We start from the raw sequence: 26,204 nt of genomic DNA on the forward strand, positions 1-26,204 counted from the left end.
GTGACACATGGAAGTCATTGAGAGGGGTGTGCTGGGAGAAGGCAGGGAGGCTTTGAACCCCCACCCCCAACATGTTGCCCTGTGTATCCCTTCCATTTGGCTGCTTGGGATTTGCATCCTTCCTAATAAACTGGTAATAGTAAGTAAAGCACTTTCTTGAGTTTCATGAACTGTTTTTGCAAATTATTGAACCTCAGGTGGAGAGTTGCATGGGGAAAGAAAGACTTTTTCTCTACTCTCTGTGTTTGGCTTTGAGAATCAACAAGAGGCAGATTAACAGGAGAAAAACATGCAAGTTTAATTTGATGTTAATCATTTTACATGGCAATGGAAGATTCATAGAAGAGAAATGGAGACCCCCAAAAGAAGACAGACCTAAAAGCTTATATACTATCTTGACAAAGAATGATAAATTAGGGAGCTGTGAAAAGACAAATCAAAGGGGTTTTATTTAGCTAGGTGCTGTTGTAAGAGGAAAGTGACCAGAAAATATATAGGGGAATCTAATGAAAGATAAAGGTTATTTTACTAAGTTTGTGCAGATTCTTCTTAGTGTCAGCTCCCTATCTCTAGGGATAAGAATGTTCTTTTCTAGGTATTGGATAGGGTAGCAAGGTCAAATTTTTTTCATGGGAAATTTATGTCCCACCTTTAAAGTAGGTCAGTGAGCCCTTCGCACATCTGCTATTTTTCAGGTACTATCTGGTCAAAATGGCCAATATGCTAATGTGGATTATTTAGAAATGGCTTACTCTGGCCCTCTTCAGGGGGGAACACCTATCTGAAGTGTGGACAGTCTTTTGTGACTGAATCCTTAACCTATCTGGTGTATGCTAATTCCAGATAGTTAGTGTCAGAACTGAATTGAATTATAGGACCACCATTTGGTGTTCAGAGAATTGAAGGATTGGTTTTTGGGTGAAGGTAAACAACTTCACTAATTTGATGTCAAAGTGTTGTGAATGAAAAGAGTCAGATATTTAGAGATAAAGATATATAGATATAGATGTACCTAGAAATATATGAGAGTCCTTTAAAGTATCTACCCCTATGACTGGGAATTAGTGAAAAGCAGAGAAACAGAGCATGAACTTGGACTTGGCTAAGCCAGGTGTAAATCCTGGTTCTTATATCGCTTGACTGTGATCTTCTGCAAATCACTTAAACTTTTGAACCTCAATTTCCTCATCTCTGTAGTCACTGTATTACCTGGAATGTTATGGCCAGGATTGGGCACACAGCTGGATGGCTGACTTAAGGGAGTCTGCCATCAGGATTGATTCCTTTGCATAGAAGAATGGAAGAATAAAGGTCCATGGGGGCACATGGATAAGCCCTTCTACTTCTGGTGTCTAGCCAGTGTTGACAGACTAGCCTTTATTAGTCTTTCATTGTTCACTAGACTTCACTTCTGGTTAAACTCAGAGCCTCTTGGATTATTGAAGAGCTACAAAATGTGGGCAAATTTTATTTGTATACTTTCATGGATAAGCACTTCTCCTCACTGACATGCTAGGGCATGGAAACTGTTTGTAAAAGTTGTTGTAATTAGTAGGCTTATCAAATCCCTGGTTGCTTACCAGGTCTCTTATTGCACTAATTAGGGTGTGCAACTGGTGTTAGTTGCCTTAAATGCATATTTACCCTTGTTCACAAGCTTAATTATTCTTGGCTTTCCCCCCCAACATATATAGGAACATCAAAATACACGTTGAAAGAATACAGTACAATATATATATATAGGTTTTATGAAATTTAAATTCCTAGAAACCTTGAAAATGATGTTAAAGCAATGAAGAATTTATCTTGTGTACATACATAGATCACACCTTTTGTTACCTCTTCTTTACTTTCATACCCAAAAGCACCATCTGATACTTTTGTGCAGGAGCTTTTGAAACACAAAACTATCATGATCACATGGAGCCATAGCACATATTAGAAGAAGAAGAAGAAGAAAAAAACCTTTTCCCATCATTCCAGTAGTGATGTGTGCTATATTTTGTTTTCCTCAAAAATCTTGGTTCTTTGGTTTAGATATTGCACAGGACCCCATGGTTCACCCTCTAGACATTTTGTAATATGTGATCCTGAAGCAAGATACAGGCTCAAACCTATTTTATTGTCATTACCGAAATCCTTAATGTTAATAAGGATGATATCATGCCTAGAGAAGCACCAAGCATTAACTACTGAGTATTTAAATAAAGATAATTATTAAGACTGACTCCAAGCCTCTTGGGTGAAAGCCTAGGGAATATTTTTGTCATATGGCAGAAGTGTCCACACACCAGTCAACTCAATCATCTGAACAAAGTAAGTTCAAAATTGCAAGTCATTTGTAGTAGCAATACTTAGTTTAAATGATCACACTTTCACAGGATTCCCAATTAGGTCCAACTTTTTCAGAAATATAGAGAAAAGGAAGTTTTTTTTTAGTATACATGTGTTCTTATATGGGATATGGTTAGCACTTTGAGTCATACTTTTTACATTTTATGAAAGAGGTGGTTTTTAAACTCCGTTGATCAGCTTTTACTGTAACAAACACCTGATATAAATCAGCAGGAGGAAAGATTTATTTTGGCTCACAGTTTTGGAGGTTTCAGCTATGGACAGTTGACACTGTTGCTTATGGGCCTGTGACAAGATAGCATGTCATGGAGGGGAGCACATAGTAAAACAAGCTGCTTACCTCATGGTGATAAAGAGGAAGAAAGAGGCTGTCCTTGATGCCTAATGTCCTACTATTAGCCCCACATTTCAAATGTTCCACCACCTTCCAATAGTGCCATGAGCTGGGGATGCATCCTTTAACACAGTGGGCCACTGGGAGACATTCCAGATCCAAACTACAGAAAACTTTAAATGGACAGTACTTACAGGAACAGAATGAAAGCAGTGAGCTATATTAGTTGTTCAAGATCTTTCATAGATTGAGTTATTAAATACTCATTTCAGGTATATCTTAGAAATGTTTTATATCTAGCCTGATTATGTATAATACTGCTATCTGTGGCCACTGAGCACTTGAAATGTGACCAGTTCTACTGAGCTAACGCTAACCCTAACCCTACATGAAGCTCTCTCTTCATATTGTTGTTTCCTCTGCTGTATAGAAGATTTTTAATTTGATGTCATACCATTTTTCCATTCTTGGTATTATTTCCTGAGATACAGGAGTTCTATTCAGGATGTGCCCTAATTTTGCAAATTAAGATACTGAGGCTAGAGCAACAAAGTAACTTTAAAGTTCACATAGGCAATTATGGGAAAGGTCTGAATTTGAGCACATTTTAATGTCAGAGCTGAAGGTTTTTTGCTCTATCATGGTGCTCAACTATATTCTTGGACAACTTGCAAGTTTTGATGAGGATTTATGAATAGTCACCAAATCAAGACATGTGGCTAGGTTTTCTTTGTAAATCCAATCAACTTGTTTAATTAATAATCAAATGCCTTTTTAATTTTTTTAAGTCAAGGAAGAGAAAAATGGCCTTATATTTTGGAGAAGCAAAAAATGTAGAAGTCTGAATGAATCCTCTCTCAGGTGAGATTGTTGTTTAGAGTATGTTTTTAACTTGCTAGTCAAAAGTTATTTCATATTGCAATTTGTTTTTCTTTTTGTTTTTTCTCTAATGGCTTTGAACTGAGTTCTATATATCTCATACATGTAATGATGAAGAAGGTATTTTGAGAGAACTTTCTCCTGAATTCAAATGCAAAATAATATATTTTTTTCTAATTTCCATGGACTATATAAAGGTCTATAATATAAATACATAATTAATTAAAACTGAATTTAAAAACATTGATTGAGTTCTGGGTCTGTGCAGGACACAATGTTAGGCTCTATGATGAGTACATGGATGAGTAAAGTATAATTTCTATCCTTCAGAAATGAACCCTAACCAGGATGTAACATTTGCACAAATATAATACAAAATAAACATGCTAAGGGTCCTAAAAGAGTTAGAGCAGTGTCAAAGAGATTTAAAGAGGGTAAAGATTATATTCAGTTTGGAGAGAAGTCAGAATGTCAGATGATAGTTCGTAAAGGGGTAGTGTACATGGAATGGGACACAACAAATGGTGGGAATAGTGTAAACTAAGATAAAGGAAGGTAAAAATGGAAAACATATCAGGAACAGTAAGCAGTCTAGAAGTCTTTGAAAAGTGCAACTGGGCCCATACTTTGGAGGTTCTTAAAAGGCCTGATGAAGATTTTACATTTCATTTCATAGAAATTGAGAAAACTATTCAAAGTACAACCTGGAGGGTATAATAGAAATCATTACTACAGAAAAAATAATCTAACAATTGTGCTTAAAATGAATTTGAAGCAAGGAAAGATCAAAGACTGGTGGGAAGTAGTGAGAACTAGAACTGGGTGGAGGTAGCAAGAATAAAGAAAAAGGGATGGAAGGAACATTTCAAAGGCAGAATCTACAAGACTGCAGTTGATTGAAAAATGGGAGAGATGGAGAGAGAAACCACTGTGGTTTGCAGGTGGGGTGACTGAATGGTGATGCCTTGCAAAGAAATAAGAATGCAGAGGGATCAGGCCCAAGGTCTGGTTTAGACAGAGTAAGCCTGAGATCCTAGAGGGTGTCCTCTGGTGGAGAAGTTCATCTGAAGTTAAAATTTCAGTCTGTAATGAGAGAGAGAAATCTGGGTATAAAGAGATTCCTAAGTTGCATAACTTCAAGAATGATACTATTATATAATTATGAATCTAGACATTAGAAAAAAGAGGAGAGCATAAGATTCTGAGAGCTGTCTGTCATGGGATTTGTAGGCATTGAGAAAGTCAGTTTAATTTGGGGTCCTGAAAGAGAGGCATGGCAAGGAGAGAGATCCATGTTAGGAAAGCACTGCAAAATGCTGTACAGTAAAAGTGAAGTTCTGCCTGGGGAGTCTTCACAAGCCTGTGGTGACCATGCTGCGTGCTGAGGTTGCTAGAAAAAGCTTGCCTTTTCTCACTGCACTTTCAGTCACTGTTTGAACAAGAGGATCTGTAAATTCTCTTCTAATCCTAAATTATTATAACTTCTCTTCTCATGCATGAAAAATGGTTTGCAAATTTTTCCCCCTTACTGGAACACATGACCATTTTTCTTTATAGAATTTTAACCTCAAATGCTTTATTTGGGGTCTGGGAGTCAAAGCACAGTGGCATGTTCCTGTAGTCCAAGCTACTTAGGAGGCTGAAGCAGGAGGATCATTTGAGTCTGGAAGTTCAAGACCACCCTGTGCAACAACATAGTAAAACCCCATCTCAAAAAGAAAAAAAAAACAGTTATTTTGGGGCTGGGGGTTTAGCTCAGTGGTAGAATGCTTGTCTAGCATGTATAAGGCCCTGAGTTTCATCCCCAGCACCGCTCCCACCCCCCCCCCCCCACACACACAAAAAAATTTAATCTTAGAATCTTACAACTAACTATTTTGGGCGAGACAACTTGTCGAAAATTGGCTACAATAACTGTAATTTTCCTAAAGGTGTTTAAAGAGTTAGTTATAGAAACATTCTCTGTGTTTCTGTCAGCTTTCTCAGGGCTTTGGAGGTTCTGATTATATAGAAACTAAAACATCAGAAAATCTTATTGGCTATGACAGAATTGACTCATAAATATTCTGCTAGCATTGCAAACCTCAAAACACACATTATAAAGATGATGGTGGTATTAAGGAAGGGACAACAGCTAGTCTAACTGAACTCTTTATACTAAGATTTTCCAGTGGGGTGTTATTGGCATTTCGTGGTGCACCATTCATGGTCATGTGATGTGGTCCCACACATTGTGGGAATTAAGCTTCTCTGACTCTTGTCCACTAAATGCCAGTAATGCTGCCCACTTATGGTGGCAACTAAAGTCACCCCCATGCCTTTCCTGTGACTGCCCCTGCTAGCTCCAGCTCTCAACACACTGGTCAAGTGGTCAAGTTTGTTAACATTTCTTCCATCCTGCGCTCTTTCCCGCATCCCCATACTTTCTCTTGACTTCCTAGTCAATATCCTTGATGGTCCTGTAAGATTTTGTGCTAACTACACAGTATGAAAATATAATAATACAGATTTAAAATGGTTACCTCTCAGTGGGATTTCATTTTAACAGCCCTGCTGAGGTATAACTGACATATAATAAACTGTGTATACCTGTTTTGTCATATAAACCCATGAAACTATCACCACAACCAATATCTCTATCTGTCCCTTCCCCTAACTGTGGTCTGGAAAACTTTTTCAAGACAATAAACTAGGGCACTCGACCACTGAGCCACATCCCCAGCCCTATTTTGTATTTTATTTAAAGACAGGGTCTCACTGAGCTGTTTAGCGCCTCCCTGTTGCTAAGGCTGGCTTTGAATGCAAGATTCTCCTGTCTCAGCCTCTCGAGCTGCTGGGATTACAGGCCTGCACCAACCACACCAGGCTGCCTGGTGTCTTTTGAAAGCTATTTTTGCATACTTTGTCCCGTTTTTGGTTGTTTCAGGTGGGAGTATTTTTTTTTTTTGGCCCCTACTACTTCATCTTTGCTGGAAGCAGAGGAAAAACTAGTAGAATTTTAAGCTTACACTAGTATATATGGGGAAGAATTTGGACTAGTATTAGATACTTCCTGGAGCCCGGGATCATTCTGGAATTTCCATAAAAGAGGATCTTTGGGTAGCAATAGGGGAGATTAGGGAACTCATTTACTTAGACCATATGCTTATTTGGGGCTGCTCTTTTTCCCTCAGTGGTCACAACTACATTGCTTTTATGTAGTGTAGATATTTATTTGTCATGGCTCATTCTGGGGAGGACTGTTGGAGATCCTGGGGAGTAAGAGGCACTAAAGCCACACCCTCTTGGCTTCTGCCTTTAGGACTCTGCTCTTTCAGGCCAGTTTACCAAGTCAGTTCCTGACTGTTAATGAAGATAATCCTAAAGCTCAGAAAGACCCACTAATTATGAAAAATTCATAGATGCCTACTATTTTGCCTTTTACAAAAGACAAAACCACACACTTAAAAAAATTTCTTAACAATGTTAAATATCTAAAACAAGTTTAGTTTGAGAAGTCAATTGAATATAAGAGCTCATTTCCCCAAGCCTTCCTGCTGTTTGAGGCTAGAATGGTTATAGGGACTTGAATTTGCTTGTCAGTAAACCCGAATCTGGGACACCCACTTTTTTCTTAAGTGTTGTAACTGCTTTGAGATTAGTCTACCCTCTTAACACATGCTGAGGAGGCAGCCCAGGTCATTTGAGGCCATGTGAGGAGGCAGCCCAGGTCGTTTGGAGTGTGGAAATAAAGCCGACCTGGATTAATTGCAAAAGGCCACGACTTCTTCAGGTCTAGATGATTCTGTTAACAAGCTACAAAGGTTTGGGAATTACTGGTGTAGATAATCTACAATGACATCAATTTTCTCTTGGATTGTTGAGACTCCTGAGTTCTATACTCATAATGTATTTCTTTTCCATCCATTAAATTGTCTCTTTCCACTTCAGATATCCTGGTATAAGCCATGATAATCTGTCACCTGCACAACTGAACACATCTAACTACTCCTCCTTGGTACCACCCCACCTTTGCCTCACTATCTATTATCTACATTGAAAGCCAAAGTGATCTTTTAATAACGTCCATGATGGCATTCTATTACACAAAAAAATAAAACATTGTACTGTCTAAACATCCCTGCAAGACCTAGTCTTGACACACTGCACCAGCTTCACTTCTCACTTATCACAAAGGCTAGAGCACAGCCCAAGCTCTGTCCTTTCCCCTTGGCCCACTTTCTTATCCTTCAGGTCTTAGCTTAAATGACCCCTTGTCCGAGAGGTTTTGCCTGATCACCTGGTCAAGAGTATACCACTATCTGACAAAAAATCTACAGCTTTCTTTATGTGAGTTTATTTCATAGTACTTTTGAAAGCTGCAATTACATGTTTATTGTTGTCTGTCATCCCACTAGAATGTAAGCTCCATGAAAACAGGAACTTATATACTGTTGTTCACTGAAACATTCCTGGTGTTGACCTAGTGCCTGGGACATAATAGGTACTTAATGAATGAATGATCATGTTCTTTACAATCTAACCTGGCTTACCTTATATGGACTTGTAGGAATGTGATCTGGTCTAAATCCATGTAATAATGAATCATGTTTTGAAGTACATGTTGATGTATTTTTACTGTTGTCCTCAAGGTTGTGATTTCTGAGCTTCTGGAAGAGGGCTCTGTCTAGTAGCAGGGCACTACGTGAAATTCTGAGCATGGCCTTCATGACTGGGAGAGTTAAAGGAGAGGCAGTTCCAGTGACAGCCATCCATGTGCTTCTGGACTCTATAGTTTTCACTGAATATTTTGACATATGGTTCCCAAATTTTCTAGAACACTGATACTGAGTCTCATTGTTTTTCTCCACTTTAGAAAAATAAATGGTTTCTAATGAATGGTTGTAATAGTTGTTTTAGGTTATCATGGAAGTTAGAACTCTGTTAAAATTGTCAGAAACCTAGCTTGGGTTAAAAGAGGAATTTGCATCATTACTCTACCTACATGTATGCCTGCATGAATGGTGCATCTCTACATCATGTACAACCAGAGAATTGAAATATTTCATTCCATTTGTATACGATGAATTGAAATGCATTTTGCTGTCATGTACAACAAAGTAGAATAAATAAAAATTTTTTTTAAAAAGAGGAATTTATTGGAATTACTGGGGCAACTTCTGTGATTCAACACTCATTCAATAGTGGATGACTGATATATAGATAAATAGGGAAATAGATATACATGGAGGCCTATTTGTCTAATCTGACATATTCTAATTATTGGGCTTTATGTTCAATTTTAGATGAACAATGGTGAATAAAATCAGCAAAGTTTAGAAACCAAACCATGGTGATGTAGGAATGGTAAGAATGAAACTGCATTAGGCACAGCTGGAACTAGGTGCTGAATGCACAGAGCTCTCTGTCTCTGTCTCCTCCTCTAATGTTTGTGTGTCAGCTTCATTTTCTCTCACTGAATCTCTTGTCCTCCATGGGTCAGACAAGTAAGTAACTACCTGTCTTAAGTTCTCCGCAGCTCCCACTATTAGACATAGGCCAACTCACATATTTTTATTTCTCAAAATTTTAAAATCCTGGAAGAGGTTTCTGACTATCCAGATTGAATAAATGACTCACTGTTTAAAAATATCCACCACAGAAAAGATATCAGGGTCTTTAAAAACATGGCAGCTTCTGTGTACCCCATGTGTGGAGTGGAGGAGTAGTTGCCAAGTAAAGCAGGTGGGGAAGGAGGTGGGTCTGCTAGCCTTTAGTTTCCTAGCACTGTCATCTCCACAATTAAACATCTGAATCAGAAGTCTAAGCAAAGGGCAGGTCGAGATAGAAAATACTAATTAGAGGACTAAAGGATGCTACCATGTGCAGAGCTTTGAAACACCTCTGAGGTGTAAAGCTTTAGACTTAATTATGAGAAGCTGCAGATCATAAGGAGGATGCTGTTATCCTGGGACATGAGACCTACATTAATATGATTACTTTTCAAGGTAATAATAAACAGCAGGCCTCTAAACACCTAAGGGATAAAAAACAGACTTGTGATCTCTGATGATAAGATTAATATTTAGGTCTCTCTTCAGGGTAGCTCTCCATCAGTGGATAGCGCCATGTATTCATATGGATTTTACAAAAGAAAACACAAGCAGGTTTTTCACCAAAATTGTTTTTTTAGGAGAGGTGTATCTTGTTTTTCTTAAGAATTCCCTAAAGCTAGGGGGCAAAGAGAAAAGAATAAACAAATTCTCCAATTCTTTATTAACTGAATCTCAGTTTGGTTGGGATGGTAATGTGCTCAGTTTAAAGCATTTGCCTTCCTAGGCATCCTTGTTAGTGGAGATGGCCATGTGGGTAAGTTCTGTGTGATAGCTATTAGCTGAAATTGTGTGTGAATTTTATATACATCATGTAGCTTACATTTTAAGGCCCACAATCCCAGATATACTCTCTAAATTCAGAAAGATAGGCCATATGACAAATGATTTCATGCGACGTAGTAACAGCAATATAAGTTTCTTCCTTCCTTCCTTCCTTCCTTCCTTCCTTCCTTCCTTCCTTCCTTCCTTCCTTCCTTCCTTCCTTCCTTCCTTCGTTTCTTTCTTTCGTACTGGGGATTGAACTCAGGGGCACTCAACCACTGAGCCACATCCCCAGCCCTATTTTACATTTTATTTAGAGACAGGGTCTCACTGAGTTGCTTAGTGTCTGGTTTGCTGAGGCGGGCTTTGAACTTTTGATCCTCCTGCCACAGCCTCCCGAGCTGCTGGGATTTTGGGTGTGCTACACTGTGCCCAGCTATAAGTTTCTTATAGATGATTCTTTCAGTGTTTACTTTGGATATGAGTGTTTTGTCTTTCCCAGACAAACAAAGCATCCTGTCTCCTGTACTTAGGTCTTAGCTCCAGAGGCAGAGTAACTTGAACATTCCAAAAACAAAAATGAAAAAACCCCTCTTTTTTCTTATTATGTCCCTTGTACCTAAGTCAGTGCAGTAGGCATTACACAGTGTTCAACAGTGACTAGTGGAAATACATGGCAAGCTGATCTCTGTACTTAGTGTGTGCTGTACCGCACACACCGCAGAGGACCCTTGAGTGAACATTGATTAGCACATCTGATCTCCTCCCCTCACATCAAGTCAGGTGGCCTTGGTTCCTGCTGTCTGGCTTTCTGCCAGAGCACATTAGAGCACAGCTAGTCAGGCTGACCCTAAGATATCAGACTTCATAAGTAGCACAAGTATCAGCTGTTTCCTCCACTAACAGATGGCAAAGTGCTGTTCTGAAGGCCAGAAGTTTTTCTAACTCAGCTACTTTCCTCTTTCCCAAGGCTTCACTGTAAACAAATTCTGTGTTAGCTGAGCAAACTTTAAAAAGCATGAAAAAATAACATAGGGCAGAAATCAATGAAATAAATAACGTGGGAACAATAACATGAACAAGAAAAAAAGATTGATACTTCATCTCCCTTTCTTTTTTGATAACCATAAGTTCTTTTTCTTTTTTTTTTTCGAATTATTCCTAGTAATAGCAAATACCCTGGACAAGAATGGGGATTTTTCTTTCTTTTCTTTATATCACATTTCCATGATATCAGGGTAGTCAGTGTGCTGTGTACACTGTATGAGGGATCAATAATCATTTAGTGAGGGGACCAGGCTTTTTGGTGGAATCATTGCCAAGTATTTCTCCAAGCAGTTAGATAGTGTTTGCTTACTTGGGATCATGTTCACAGCAGTTATTTTAAACACCACTTTGGAGCTCAATGCTGTGCACAGTGCATTGAGTATTTACAGTATCTCTGGTATTACCTAAGAGAAAATGACTCAGACAACTTTGTAACTGCCATATATATGTTATTATTAATTTAAAAATGGTTGCTGCCTGAATTTTAAGATTTGATTCTAGAAGGAATTGTTTTATTTTGTATTACAGGTTTATTGAATTCACAAATGGGATTTAACTAAGATTATTTTAAATAGTAATCTCCTTTATATAATTTAAGTGATTACCAAACATTCTCATGTATTCGGTATAGGAAAACTTCAAAATGATTAGGAATAATAGCCAAATTTAAGCGAGACTAAATTAATCAGAAATAAAGCTGAAACATCTCAAAATATAGATTAGTAAGTGATGGCATTCAATTTTTAAAACTGACTTAAGTGTGACTTTACCTGAAATTATAAAATGCATCAGATTAGTTATATTTGGCATATTAAAAAGTTATCTAAATATTTGTTGAAAATAAGATTTAGGGCAACCCCTCTCAGGTCTCCTCTCACCTTATGAGAGCTCTGTGTCATTTCTTCTCACTTGGATAAATCCTACTCTTAAAAAGTAAATAAATATACAGAGCATTCAAATATACTGCAGCATTTTTCAAATCCTCTTATTTTTAAGGTAATTCTTACTTTGTAGATCACAAGAGTTAATTAAGCAGTTTATAAATTTTGCCAAGTTAAAACCAAGAAGTATATCGCTAGGACTGGGAGGATAGCTCTCTGGTAGACTGCTTGCCTAGAATGCTCAAGGCTCTAAGTACAATCCCCTCACTGCGAAAGAAGAGGGGGGGGAGGGACAGAGGGAGGAAGGAAGAAAATGTATTACTATAAAGAGATATGAAATATGTATAGTTCATTCTTTTCTAAGCTAAATATAGTTGTTATCTTAGTCAGTTTGTGCTGCTATAACAAGTGCCATAGATGGAGTGGCTTATAAACATCAGAAATTCATTTTTCACAGTTGCAGAAGCTAGAGATCAGAGACAAGGGTGCCATCACATGATGGAAAGGAGCTTAAAGAGGTCTCTGGAGTCTCTCTTATAAAGGCATTAATCCCGTTTGTGAGGGACTTACTTTCACAATTACTTCCTAAAGACCCCACCTGCAAATATTATCACAGTGAAGGTTAATTTTCTGCATATTAATTTGGTGGTGGGAGGAGGGACATGAGCTCTCAATCTCTAACGTTCATTTATTCAAAAATCATAATGTGGCCTGGCGCAGTGGCACATGCCTGTAATCCTAGCAGCTTTGGGAGGCTGAGGAGAATTGCAAGTTTGAATACAGCCTCAGCAATGGCGAGGCGCTAGGTAACTCAGTGAGACCCTGTCTCTAAATAAAATACAAAATAGGGCTGGGGATGTGGCTCAGTGGCCAAGTGCCCCTGACTTCAATCCCTAGTGCCAAATATATATATATATATATATATATATATATATATATATATATATATATATATATAGTGTGAGCATCTTATATTCTTAGACACTTAAATAATACTGTTATCTAATATTAGAATCCTATGAAGAAAATAGGGTCATGCAAGACACTTATTGAACAGCATTTAGGGTTTGTGTATATCATGTACAGTAATTTGTCCATTGTGTAATTAAAATCTGGTTAGGCCATGTCCCATTCTGCAGGGCAAGAAGAGTATGAGCACCCAACTCTTCCTTCCAGACCCTATTATGGGAACACAATGCCATACATATTATTTTTTTTAAAAAATCTTTAAAAATTTGTACTAATTTGTTATACATGACAGTAGAATGCACTTTGATACATCATATATAAATGGAGCATAATTTCTCATTCTTCTGGTTGTACATAATGTAGAATCCCACCAGTCATATGGTTATATATGTACATAGGGGGGTAATGTCTGATTCATTCTACTATCCTTTCTACTCCCATACCCTCTCCCCTTGCTTCACTCCCCTTTACCTAATCTAAAGTAACTCTAACTTTCCTTAGCCCTACCCTGTTATTGTGAATTAGCATCCACATATCAGATAAAACAATCGCCCTTTGGTTTTTTTGGGTTGGCTTATTTCACTTAGTGTGATATTCTCCAGCTCCATCCAGATATCAGCAAATGCTATAATTTCATTCTTCTTTAAGGCTGAGTAATATTCCATTATATATATATCTTATATATATGTATAATATATATATGTGTGTGTGTGTGTATGTGTGTGTATATTATATCACATGTCTTTTATAATCCATTCAACTGTTGAAGAGCACCTAGGTTATTTCCATAGTGCCATATACCTTTTTTGGGAGGGCAATACCAGGGATTGAACTTAGGGGCACTCAACCACTGAGCTATATCCCAGACCTATTTTGTATTTTATTTAGAGACAGGATCTCACTGAGTTGCTTAGTGCCTCTCTTTTGCCGAGGTTTTTGAACTTGCGATCCTCCTGCCTTAGCCTCCCAAGCTGGTGGGATCACAAGCATGTGCCACTGTGCCCGGCCATAGTGCCATATACATATTCTTAAGTTTGGCAAGGAGTCGTTAAAGGGGGATGTGTAGGAGACCTGGAATGACTACTGTGTGTGTGTGTGTCTGTGTGTGTGTGTGTGTGTGTACATGTGCGCATGGACATGTGTGTGCACATGCAGTCTCAGTGGGGAAGAGAGCTCAGATTGGAAATGAGCTCAGTCAAGAGCACTATACAGACAGTGAATTTTAGAACTAATGAATGAATTAAAAACTAATAAAAAGAAAGTGGCTTTCCCCTTTCATGAGGTTCCAATCTTATGGGAGATGTAGATACTTTAATATAAAAAGATAAGCCATCAACTAAAGACAATATAGGGTAATATTAACAGCTAGCTCTTGTTGTCTCTAGTGTTACAAACGCATTAAGTGTATTTTCTTATTAAATCCTCACAGAAGCCCTAGGGGATTGGTGCTATTTTTCCTATTTTAAAATCAGGAAATTGAGGCTTAAGTCAATTATGGGGTCAAAGACAATTACCAAAATTTCAGTTTAAAGATCTAATCACAAATCTATTTGTGATTCTATAGTCAGTCAGCACCTTATTCTATAAGGTAGAATGAGTATTCTGCTGAGCTGAGCGGAGGAGGAGGTTGGCTTTATAGGCAGAAAAGGGCTAAGAAAGTAGAAACAGAGAACAAAAAGGGTCAAAGTAGAGTGGACTTCCTCTTCGTGCTGAATCAGGTTGAGTTTGAGTATGTGACACTCAGCATGTAGGAGGCTAGTCCAAAACCATGGCCTCCCTTAAACTTTAACAAAGGACACAGAACCACTGGGTGGCAGAGCCAGGGTTGGAATGCAACTCTGTCTTCTCCAGCTTCTTTGTGTTACATGGTAGGAGAAGGTCGTGGTGGAGAGAATGAAGAACCTGAAGGGATGGGATCCGACACTGATGCCGAAAGAAGGGCGGATCCTACTGGGTTGATTCTGGGAAAATCAGAGGAGTATGCGAATTAAAGAAATCGGCATTAAAAATTCTTTGTATCTCTATTTGAGTAGTTTTTTTCTTATAGGATGTTCAGAATGGACAACAAAATGACAATAAGGTTAAAAACCAGAATGAAAAGGTCCTTTCAGTGAAATTATTGGGGCTCCACAAAGGGCAGGCACAATGCTTTCAATATAAAAAGTGCTTCTTGATATGACATTGGGTGGAGCGCAGTTTCCGTAAACAGGAAAGTCTGCTCAATGATTGCGGTGCCGTATTTCTTGTAGTCAGTGGGTAATAGCAAGTCAGGTCAAATCACTTCCTCCTCTTACCAAGCATTCCATTTATGCGAAAACACTTGCTTTCCCAATCTTAGTTGCAATTGCCCATCAGGTTCTTTTTGTTCCTTAGTGTTAATTATTCTAAATGTTATATTTATATCCTAAGTGTTAATTAATTCTAACTGTTATATTTAACACTAAATTCTACCCACAGGTACCACCAAGTGAGCAGCACACCATCCAAGGACTCAACTCTGTGTTCACCTTCAGACCCCAAGAAGCTGTCCCTTCATGGCCAAGGTGCCTTTCGACCCTTACCTGTGCCCCCCAGGGGGAGCTGTCAATCCACACCAGCTACTGGTGACTTGACATCTTGCACAAGGAACCCAAAAGAACCCCAGGGACTTCCGGATCACAAAGACTCTTTAAGTGAATTCCTTTTCAAGTGCCATAGGAACACAAATGAGTTTCATTCAGAAAATTCCATTCTAGGTTCCCCTTTACAGAGCAATTCAAACCTAGAGAAGAAGGAGTTGGAACTTCATTTGTATGTTATTTCCACAACCTCATCAATATTTCTGCACTTGAAAAGTTCATGGAACAATTACATCATAGTAAGTGTCCTCATAAGATAACTTTGACCTCTAACCTCCCTCCCTCCTTTCCTATCCTTTCCCTTCCCTTCCCTTCCCTCCCCTTCCCCTTCCTTTCTTTCTCTCTCTCTCTCTCTCTCTCTCTCTCTCTCTCTCTCTCTCTCTCTCTCCAATCCCCCTCTCTTTCCAAAAACATGCCTTCCTGGCTCTACCTCCCTATTTTGGAAATTTACCCTAGACTTTAATAATATTGTGAAAGACAGATACACTGGACAAGCCAGGTGTGGTGTTGCACATCTGTAATCCCAGTGACTTGAGAGGCTGAAGCAGGAGATTGCAAATTCAAGGCCAACCTGAGCAACTTAAAGGTAGCTCAGTGGTAGGGCTTCCCTGGGTTCAGCTCCCACCATCTCAAAAACTGCACTGGACAATGAAGGGGATCATTTATTCAGGCTGTTGCAGAGGGAGAAATGCTCATTGATGAGGAAAGAACCTGGGATTTTGTCGACGTAGGTAAGTGAGACAGTCATCAGTGAGTCTCACCAGGTAGCCTTTTGCAGTTAGTTGGGATGACACAAACCTTAGGTAAAATTTAACACTGTCACTGTGTTTCTGTATTTATTTTCTGCATTTTTGAAAATAGGTATCATTGTTATAGAATCAAATAATTTTATCTAGAAATCATTAGTCTAAGTCTTGTTTTACAAACCAGGAAAATGAAGCACAAAACTTTTAAGTGATTTACTCAAGATTATAAAGTAACTTTAGGAGAAGAACCAGAACTCCCACTTAGGGCTCTTTTTTTTTTTTTTTTTTTAAGAGAGAGAGAGAGAGAGAGAATCTTTTTTTTTTTTTTTGTAGATGGACACAACACAATGCCTTTATTTTTATGTGGTGCTGAGAATCGATAGGCGAGCGCTCTACCGCTGAGCCACAATCCCAGCCCAGGGCTCTTTTTTAAACATCTGGATTAGTTTAAGAAAACAAGTAACTTATTTAAAAAATGTGATACCTTTAAGTTATCTTCAGTGATAATATTTATTATTGATCTTCCTTTACAATATTAATAAATATAAAAAGCTGTTTTATTCAGGAAAAAACTATGAAGCAAGGGTTTTATAAGAGACTAAAAATTGTGAAAAACTGCAAGATAAATCTAGTTTTTTTTTTCCCTCATAGCAAGATTCAGAAGACTACAAATTAAAATTCTCCTCTAAATTTTTAAACAGCTTTGTCCAAATTAAAAATGTAACCCAGTCACAAATAGAGGAAAACTCTGGCCTATTAAAAGAACTCTGTATTCTAATAGAAAAACCAAAACTTAGTTGACTTTTTAAAAAAATCTGAATAAATATTTTAAAACAACTGTTCATGCTTCCCTGAATTGACTAACTTCTGGTTTCAATACTACTTTTTAACTCTGTAGCAGAGGCACAGGTGGGGCAAGTCTGACCAATTCATACCTATAAAGCTATGTATAACCCTTCCAATAATCAATGCAGTAAGAATTACTAACATGTATTGTTATCTAGTAGGCTCTGTTCTGATGATTTATTGTGTCAAAGGCAGAGTTACAAGTTTGGTTATGGATCCCATAGACTTTTATTAGCAATTAATGAATTGGGGGAAGCCTCCCTTTTACAAAATGTTATGAGAGTTTCCTCTGGGCAATAGCAGAACAGTGGGTTCTGTAAGATGGGAAAGAGGAAACAGAACAACAGGGAAAAATGATTAATATCAGGTTACTTCAGATTCATTTTTTGTGAGGTTAAAATAGAGGGAATTTTCTTGTTACATTGACAGGTAAACTAGAATCATCCTGTTTTCAGACAGACTATGTTTTAGGATCTGTCTGTACCTTAAAGTTTCAATTTGAGTATACAGCATTTGGCAGGAGTGATTCCAAGATCGGTTGGGTCTTGTGCAGGAGCCCTGTGTGAAACAATGGCCTTCTATATGTTTGTTTCAAAACAGATATTAACCTGTTTAGTCTACACAATAACCCTATGAGGTAGGATGTTATTCCCAAGTTAGTAGGTGAGGAAATTGAGGCACAAATAAATTAAGTATGTGCAAGGTCACATAGCTAGTGTGGAGCTGAGATTTGAACTCAGATAATGGGATTTTTTTTTCTTTGAAAATGACCAACAAACTCAATTTGGTTGGAGGAGTATTATTTTTATGAGTTGGTATATAGTATCATTAAAAATAATATCCTATCCCTTGAAAGATGAAAAATGAATAAGCAAATATTTTGCATATATATTATGAATTGGGCTAATATTTATCCTAGTAACATTAAGACAATAATTCAATAGAAACAATATAAAAGTTATGAGTTTTCTATGACCCTGTTGAATTCTCTCATCAGATTGGTCACCTTTGGTTAGTCTTGGTGATATTTTCATAAGTTTTAGGAAATTTTGGGAAAGATCATTTAAACCAGCCAGGCTTTTCTGAGGTAACTGATCTCTTGTGCCTTAAGATCCTGAATGATCTATCATGTTGAAGTAGATTAGACATTTTAACTATATACTCTTTCACAGAATTAGTCTAAGACATCCAATTAGAAATTAGCAGTACTCATCCTGGTTTTAAGGGTATCCAAAGAGTTAGGTCTCCATCAATAGTCCATTTTATTTGTAACTTTTACCAATAATAATTACTTCTGGGTCGATTAGCATTTCTAATTCTGTAAAGATGAAATATGGTGATTCTTTGCCCTTTATATGTTGTGAAGATAGCTGCTAGAAGGCTAAATGATGAAGCCATACTCCATATTAAATTCTAGATTTAAGGCAAACATCAACATTTAGAATGGAGTAAAGGGAAATATTTTGTTTTTGATACTAGGAATTGAACCAAGGGGCACTTTACCACTGAGTTACATCCCTTTTTTAAAAATATTTTTTTAGATGTTGATGAACCTTTATTTTATTCATTTATTTATATGCAGTGCTGAGAATCAAACCCAGTGCTTTATACATGCTAAGCAAGCACTCTACCACTGAGCCACAACCCCAGCCCATCCCCAGATCTCTTTATTTTTTATTTTGAGACAGTGTCTTACTAAGTTGCCCATACTGGCCTTGAACTTGAGATCCTCTTGCAAACTTGAGATTCACCTGCCTCTGTTCCCCTGAGTAGCTGTAATTATAGGCAATTTGCCCAAGCCTGGCTTTAGTTTATTTTTTAACCAGAATAATGATGAAAATAGTAATATAAACTAGACCACTATTCACCACTCTGTTCTGCTGTTAAGACATAGGTAAGCATGTTTGGAATTGCAAATCAGCAACATTTCAGAATTTTGCTTTTCTTAGTCGTGGGATTAGGGGCATTCTAGAGCCACATCACCCCCAGCCCCCCCCCTTTTTTTAACCTTTTAAAGACAGGGTCTCACTAAGTTACTTAGAGCCTTACTAAGTTGCTGAGGCTAGCTTTGAACGCCCAATCCTACCTCAGCCTCCCAAGCCTCTGGGATTACAGTTGTGTGCCACCTCTCCTGGGCTTGGCTCAGAATTCCTTCTGACCTTTCTCTAAAGCCTCAATACAGACAAAAGATTAGAGAACTTGCTAAACACTATATGTTTGTTTTGAGGACTGAGAATAAATAAGAAATGTTAACACTAAAGCTTTAAGGAAAAATCAACCCCATTAATTTTACAATAGGGGAATAGTTAATAAAAGTATAAAAAAGTGTTAGCCATTTCAATAAGGGAATAGTTAAGAGAAATATTGTATATCTATGCTATGGAACACTAGGTAATCATTAAAAATATTGTAACAAATCTATATATACACACATGAAAAAGTGTGCATTATATATTAAGTGATTTAAAAATTATGTCTCAGATTAATACATGTGATATAATTGAGCTAGGATTAAATCTGTTTTATTAAAACATCATAATACATGAATACTATAAATGCATATGTTATAATATATATATAGATATATGTATAGATACATATATTGTAACATAGTATTTAACATTTATAGCATTTATAGTATTCAATACATCTGAAAGAACAAATCAAGCCAATTATAGTTACTTTGAATAGAATGGAAGGGGTAAGGAGAAACAGAACTTTCATCTTTATGTGTTTACATTCTGTTTGAATTCGATAACTTATTTTATATTGAAAAAATGTAAGATTTAAAACTTTTTAAAAAATTAGATAATGAAAAAATTTCCTGTGGTGTTATAAAATACTGGAATGAATGATATAAACAAATAATAGAAGGGAATAAGGAGTAGAACCATGATATTGTCTCATGGTAGGGGTAATTGGTTTTCAGTAAACAAAAATTCTAACAATTTCTGCTTTTTTTCTCTTTTAGAAAGCTACTCTTTTACAAGATCCCTTGTATGCTAATGAGCTTAGAAGTCAAAAGCCATACAGGTAAGGAGTGATGTATGCTAGAACTGCATGGGGATTTTTTTCTGTCTTCCTCATTCTCCTAACTATATTGAACATGTGGGTGACTATCATATTTATACCTCTACTTTGATTATCACTGTTCTCGGCTTCAACAGTACTTTCCTGGCTGGCCTCTTTGTTTTCCCTCTTGCCCCTTTCTAGCTCTTTCTCCATTACAACTGAGATCTTCTGAAGCACAAAACTATTCATGTAACTAATTCATTCCACAAAGTCTTTGAAGGGCTCCCCATTGCCCTTAGGTGAAACTCTAAACTCAAGATTACAAAGATGTTTATAATGTCTCTTTATTTTTCCGTCCTCAGCTGTTGTGTACCCCAATTTTTTTGCACTAAGTTCCTGGTCCAAATGAACTTCTCACAGTTCTCAGAAAACTCTGTTCTCTTCTCTGGGGGCTTAACATGACAGTCCCTCTTCTGGAACCCTACTCTCATCTCTTCTTCCCCTTTCTGAATAACTTCAATACATCAAGTCTTAGTTTCTCTTCTTTTCTCCAAAAACCTTTACCAGTCTGTGTTATGATTGCTTATTTGGTTATTTACTACCATATTATACAGCATGCTCCTTAAGGGAAGGAACTATACCTTAGTCACTGGCCCATAGTAGGCTACAATAAGCCTTTATAGAATGAGCGAATAAATGAGACGAGATCATGAAAGACCCTATATGCAAAGCCAAGGAGTCCGGATTTTTTTCAGACTTCAAAGTTCTATTACATTCTTATCACAGGTTGGTCTCTTATTGTATTTACTTGTGATATGACCACTTCTTTCATTAGATTGTGAGCTTCTAAAAAGCAAGGAATAAATCTTATTAGTCTAGGTATTCTTACTTAAAATAGTACTTTGCATATAATAAGCACTCAGTGAATTGATGATGTTGACAATTTTGATATTTTGATATGGGTAAGTTTTGAGAGGTTGATGATCAAGTAAATGAGCTAAGAGTAAATTAATTTTAAAAGATGCATGTTCATTCCTCACCAAAAAGGAACCAGAGTTCTTCAGAGGAATGGCTGCTTCTGGGTCTGGGACAGGAAACAAAAAATGAGTCTGAAACAGCTAATACTAGAAATCAAAGAGAAAAGGGCCTGGACTAATAGGATGGAGGAAGCCATGTCCTTTTAGTTAGCTAAAGAAGGGACAACCTCAGAAAACATAAGGAATGGAGTGATTGAAACATAATGAATATGTAAAAATTCAGAAGTATGTAATGATGTATCTACAGAAAGGGCTCTCTCTCTCTCTTCCTCCACCAAAAAATAAAACACATCAAACATGAGGCACTAATCCCTTACACTGTAAAATCACCAAAGAAACAGAAAGAATTATCCTGTGTTAAATGTAACCAGTTTGCAATAATCAAGTAACCCTATTTGATAAGGGCAAATTCCCTCTTACGGAATTCCAGTAATGAATGTGGAAGCTTTAATAGAATTAGAAAATTACCATTTTCACAACCTCTAATGAAATAATAGATTCATGTAAAAACCCTCAGTGGATGAAATCATTAGAAGGGTGAAAAGAAATTTCCAAATGCAGAGATCATGTTGTACATGACTAAACCCATCTGTTAGTCTGAGCATTCTTTCAGTGGGACACCCAGACTTGGTGCACCTCATTATTTGATATGATATGAAGCAAACAGCACCATCTATGAAGTATTTTTGTTAGGACAGTTAAACTTGAATCTGACTTAAAAGTGTGGTGTTCCATCAAAAAAAGGAATTTTGACACATGCTTGATGTGGCTGAAACTTGAAGACATTATTCTAAGTGAAATATATCAGTAACAAAAGGACAAATATTGTATTAGTCCAGTTATATGAGGTACTTAGAATAGGCAAATTCATAGAGACAGAAAATAGAAAAAGAGTTACCAGGAGCTAGAGGCCAATTAGGAATGCAGTCAGGACAAACTTTCTGTATGGGATGGAAAAAAGTTTTGGAAATTGAAAGTGGTAAGGATTTACACTTTGCATAACTGTGAATGCACATCACCACCACTGAATTTATACCTAAAGGATGAGTATGCTGATAAATTTATGTTGCATTTATTTTACTCAGTTATTAAAAAGTGTGTATGTAAGGGAATAGATAAAACAAAATTGGCTAACTTGTTTGACTTGTTGAAAATTGTTGAAGGTAGATAATGGGTATTGTGGGAGTTTCTTACATAATTTTCTCCATTTTTTGGTGTATGTTTGAAAATTCCCATACTGAAAAAAAGTTTAAAAGACTTAAGAAACATAATGAATAAATACAAGAAGTCTCTTATATAAAGATCTTGATTTTAACAGACCAAATATAAAAAGACATTTTTAAGACAACAGAAGAATTATAAAATTGACTGGGTATTAGATAATACCAAAGAATTTTCTGTAATTTTGTTGAGTGTGATAATAATAATTTTGTAAGAAAATGTTCCTTTTTGAGATTCATTTCAATGTATGTAAAAGTTAAAGGACATAAAGTTTGGGATTTCTTAAAAAATAAAAAAAAACTATACAGATAGCCTAAAATTTCTGTTTTCATATGTTTATTGTAAAAAAGTATGAGTTTTAATATTATTTATTTATTTATTTATTGGTAACAGGGATTGAACCCAGGGGTGCTTAACTACTGAGCCACATCCCCAGCTCTTTTTTTAAAAAAAAAATCGTATTTTGAGACAGGGTCTTGTTAAGTTGCTTAGGATTTCAGTAAATTGTTAAGGCTGGCTTTGAACTTGCAATCTTCCTGCCTCAGGAAGCAAAGATTACAGCTGCTAGGATTACAGGCATGCACCACCTCAATGGACTTTGAGTTTTCATTTTAGTGCTTTATTTAAAGAGAGTTTCAGGCTAATCCTATTACACATTAGCTTTCTATATGTGGCATTTATCCTTGGAGGCAAGAGGGAGAGTTCTACCATTGTTTCTGTTCTTACTGAGGAAAATCATGTTTCTTACAGATTTAATTCCTGAAGTATTTAAAATGCAGTGATTTAAAACATACTATGAGGGACACAATAATCACAAGAAATAGTGTCTACCTGAATGACATCTTTAGTTTAATTGGAACTGTGTGTCGTAGACTGGATGATTCTGTAACTTGGACATTGTAAACATAATGCAAAATGCAAAACACTTCGGAGATAATCTTTTGAAAAGTCTTTCCCAGCTCTAAAGTTTTTTTTTTTTTTTTTTAACAAGTGTGAGGTATTGTTTATATTACATGTCTGGAAAAATTAAAATAATGCAGGAAAATAGAACTTATCATTACAAGGATCTTTCTTGCAATATTGTCTTGTGAATTATGTTTTATAACCGATGAAAATATAGAGTACCTGTTAATATTAATATATATTTTCCTCTTTCTCCTAAATTGAATAATGGTGTCTTCTGGTACATTTTATTATTTAAATTAGTCAAATGAAATTTATAATATGTATAAAAGCAAATATTCTTTGTCCATAAAAATTGTAATTTTGGTTATTTATCTGTAGAGATATAGAATTCCTAATCTGACTTGAATTTATGATGTATATGAGACCTCAATTTATACATGAATTAATTTTTAGTGTGAAGAGATTAGTGTGCTTTTTCCTCTGAAAAATGTTTTGGTGTTTTAAAAAATTAGTTTGGCATTACAATCTATGATCACAGGTTTGCAAAGGATTAAAAAGTTTATTTTGGGCTGGGGTTGTGGCTCAGTGGTAGAGTGCTTGCTTAGCATGTGTGAGGGTTCATTCCCCAGTACCACATAAAAAACTAAATAAACAAAGTAAAGGTATTGTGTCCATTTACAGCTAAGAATATATATTTTTTAAAATTTTTATTTCTATTATGAGTCTTAGCAAATTGCTGACTTTGAATGGGAAAAAGTATAAAATTAATTTCAAAGTAATTCTACTGATGCTGTATTTTATCTGAGTTTGTGCTTTTCTAAGCTCATTTGTTTTTTTGAAAACTACATTTCTATTGTTTCAGGAATTCTCAGAGTAGAGGGATTTTATGATTTTCTTTTTTCTTAATGAAATGTGGTAATAATTAGAAGTGGATGTGGTAATAATTAGAGGGAAGCAGGATCTCAAACATACCTTCTTTATTTAGAATCCACTTATTAAACACTTGTCATGTGTGAAGGACATGCATTAACTGAAGTATCAGCACAGTAGGTACTGTCATCATCTGCATCATACAGAAGAGGCAACTGAGGCACAGGGAGGTGGTATAACTTGCCCTGGTGATAATTATCTAGCTTACCAGGAGCAGGTCCAGGATTCTGACCTCAGCCCTCATGCTCATAATTATCATGTTCCCCTGCCTCTAGGATTATTATTGCTGAATTTTTAATGATTATTTTATCTTTAGTGTTCCCACTAGAAAAATACAGTGCTTTTTAAAGAAAGTCTTAATTTTGGAGTCAATAGGAAATGCTCATTGATCGAATAGAACATCTTAAATGCTTTTATAAATAAAGGGGAAAGTAGTGGCATGTAGTAGCATGGGAACAGAGGGCTGGTATCACAGATTTCTGAAGGAGTGGGTAAGATAGTTTTTACTTCAAGTCAGAGATTGTAAAATTCCATCAACCACACAGAACATGGAATGTCCTTCCTGCTGTTATTTTGCATGCTGGTGATCTAAATCCCTAGTTTTTTAAGGATGGAGAGGTTAGCCTATTTTCTCTAGCTTTCTATAAAATGCTGAGTAATTTCCAGCTCAGTCTACTCAGTGGGAGCTAGCTCAGTGAACGAGCTGGTCTATGAAAAGTGCCCAGGCTGGAGCCTGCCAGTCAGTCCCAGTTACATGCAAGTTGTGATTGCTGAGCACAGTGTGAGATGGAAAAAATATTTAATCTGATAACATTTGCTTTTCAGGTTGCTAAAAATCAGCCAAGGGGCCAGGATCACATACATAAATAACTACAGTGAGGCAAAATGGGATTATTGTGATACCAGAAATGTGAAAAAACCTGTGGTGGCAGAGGGGTTGCATTTGTTAGAGGGACTAGGGAAAGATCTAAACAGAAGTGTTGACCTTTTCAGTTAAGGCAGCTTTTTCTGATGTGTGGGATCAGGTGGATCAGTGATGGGAGCTGATTTCAGGTAGCACAGTGACATGGCCTGAAACAACTTTGAATTTCATAGTGGGAAAAATAATTCTCTTCTCCAGCTAGTCTGCTTTCCCCAGAGAGCAGCTCTTGATTTAGTACTGGTAGGGACAGCTCTCCAACATATGCTCATCTGTCTTTTCTGCAAAGTGAGAGTAGACCTGAAGCTCAGAATATGGAGCATCTACTTTGGATTTGTGTAGCTTTTCTTGTAACAAAACAACATGGTTTGGGCATAAAAACAAACATGAAGATCAATGGAACAGAGTAGAAGACAGAGAAAAAAAACACACAGGTACAGTCATGTATCTGATCCTTGACAAAGGTGCCAAAAACAGGTTGGATAAAAGATAGCCTTTTTAACGTGCTGGGAAATGGTGCTGGGAAAACTGGATATTCATATGTAGAAGAATGAAATTATATCTGTATCTATCACCCTGCACAAAAGTCAACTCAAAGTGCATCAAAGAGGTAGGAATTAGATCAGAAACTTGGCAAATAATAAAAGAAAACCTAGGATCAACACTCCAAAATAAGTGTAGGTATTGATTTCCATAATAAGACCCCTAAAGTTCAAGAAATAAAACTCCAAAACCATAAGTGGGATGACATCAAATTAAAAGACTTATGCACAGCAAAGGAAGCAAGAGCATGAAAAGACAGGCTACAGAATGGGAGAAAAACTTTGCCAGCTACTCCTTTTTTTTTTTTTTTTAATTTTTTACTATTTATTTTTTAGTTTTCGGTGGACACAACATCTTTGTTTGTATGTGGTGCTGAGGATCGAACCCGGGCCGCACGCATGCCAGGCGAGCACGCTACCGCTTGAGCCATATCCCCAGCCCTGCCAGCTACTCCTTTGACAGGGGTTAATACTGAGAATACATAAAGAACTCAAAAAACAGGCTGGGCATATAGCTCAGTGGTAAAACCCTTACCTAGTGTGCATGAGGCCTTGGGTTCAATCCCCAGCACCACCACCACCACCACAACAAATTATACACACACA

The 26,204-nt window shown here is 36.9% G+C and overlaps 1 protein-coding gene across 1 annotated transcript in view; it reads left to right on the top strand.

Annotated features, from left to right (window-relative positions):
* C5H12orf56 (chromosome 5 C12orf56 homolog) overlaps window positions 1-26,204 on the top strand; it is an 80,776-nt gene that overhangs the window by 21,553 nt on the left and 33,019 nt on the right. The window contains exons 3-5 of the mRNA XM_026392969.2: window positions 3,478-3,550; window positions 15,279-15,678; window positions 20,003-20,064. Of these exons, the coding sequence (XP_026248754.2) occupies window positions 3,478-3,550; window positions 15,279-15,678; window positions 20,003-20,064 (535 nt within the window). The remainder of the gene's footprint in view (window positions 1-3,477; window positions 3,551-15,278; window positions 15,679-20,002; window positions 20,065-26,204) is intronic.

Source organism: Urocitellus parryii, chromosome 5, assembly GCF_045843805.1.
Source record: "Urocitellus parryii isolate mUroPar1 chromosome 5, mUroPar1.hap1, whole genome shotgun sequence".
Lineage (NCBI taxonomy): Eukaryota > Metazoa > Chordata > Mammalia > Rodentia > Sciuridae > Urocitellus > Urocitellus parryii.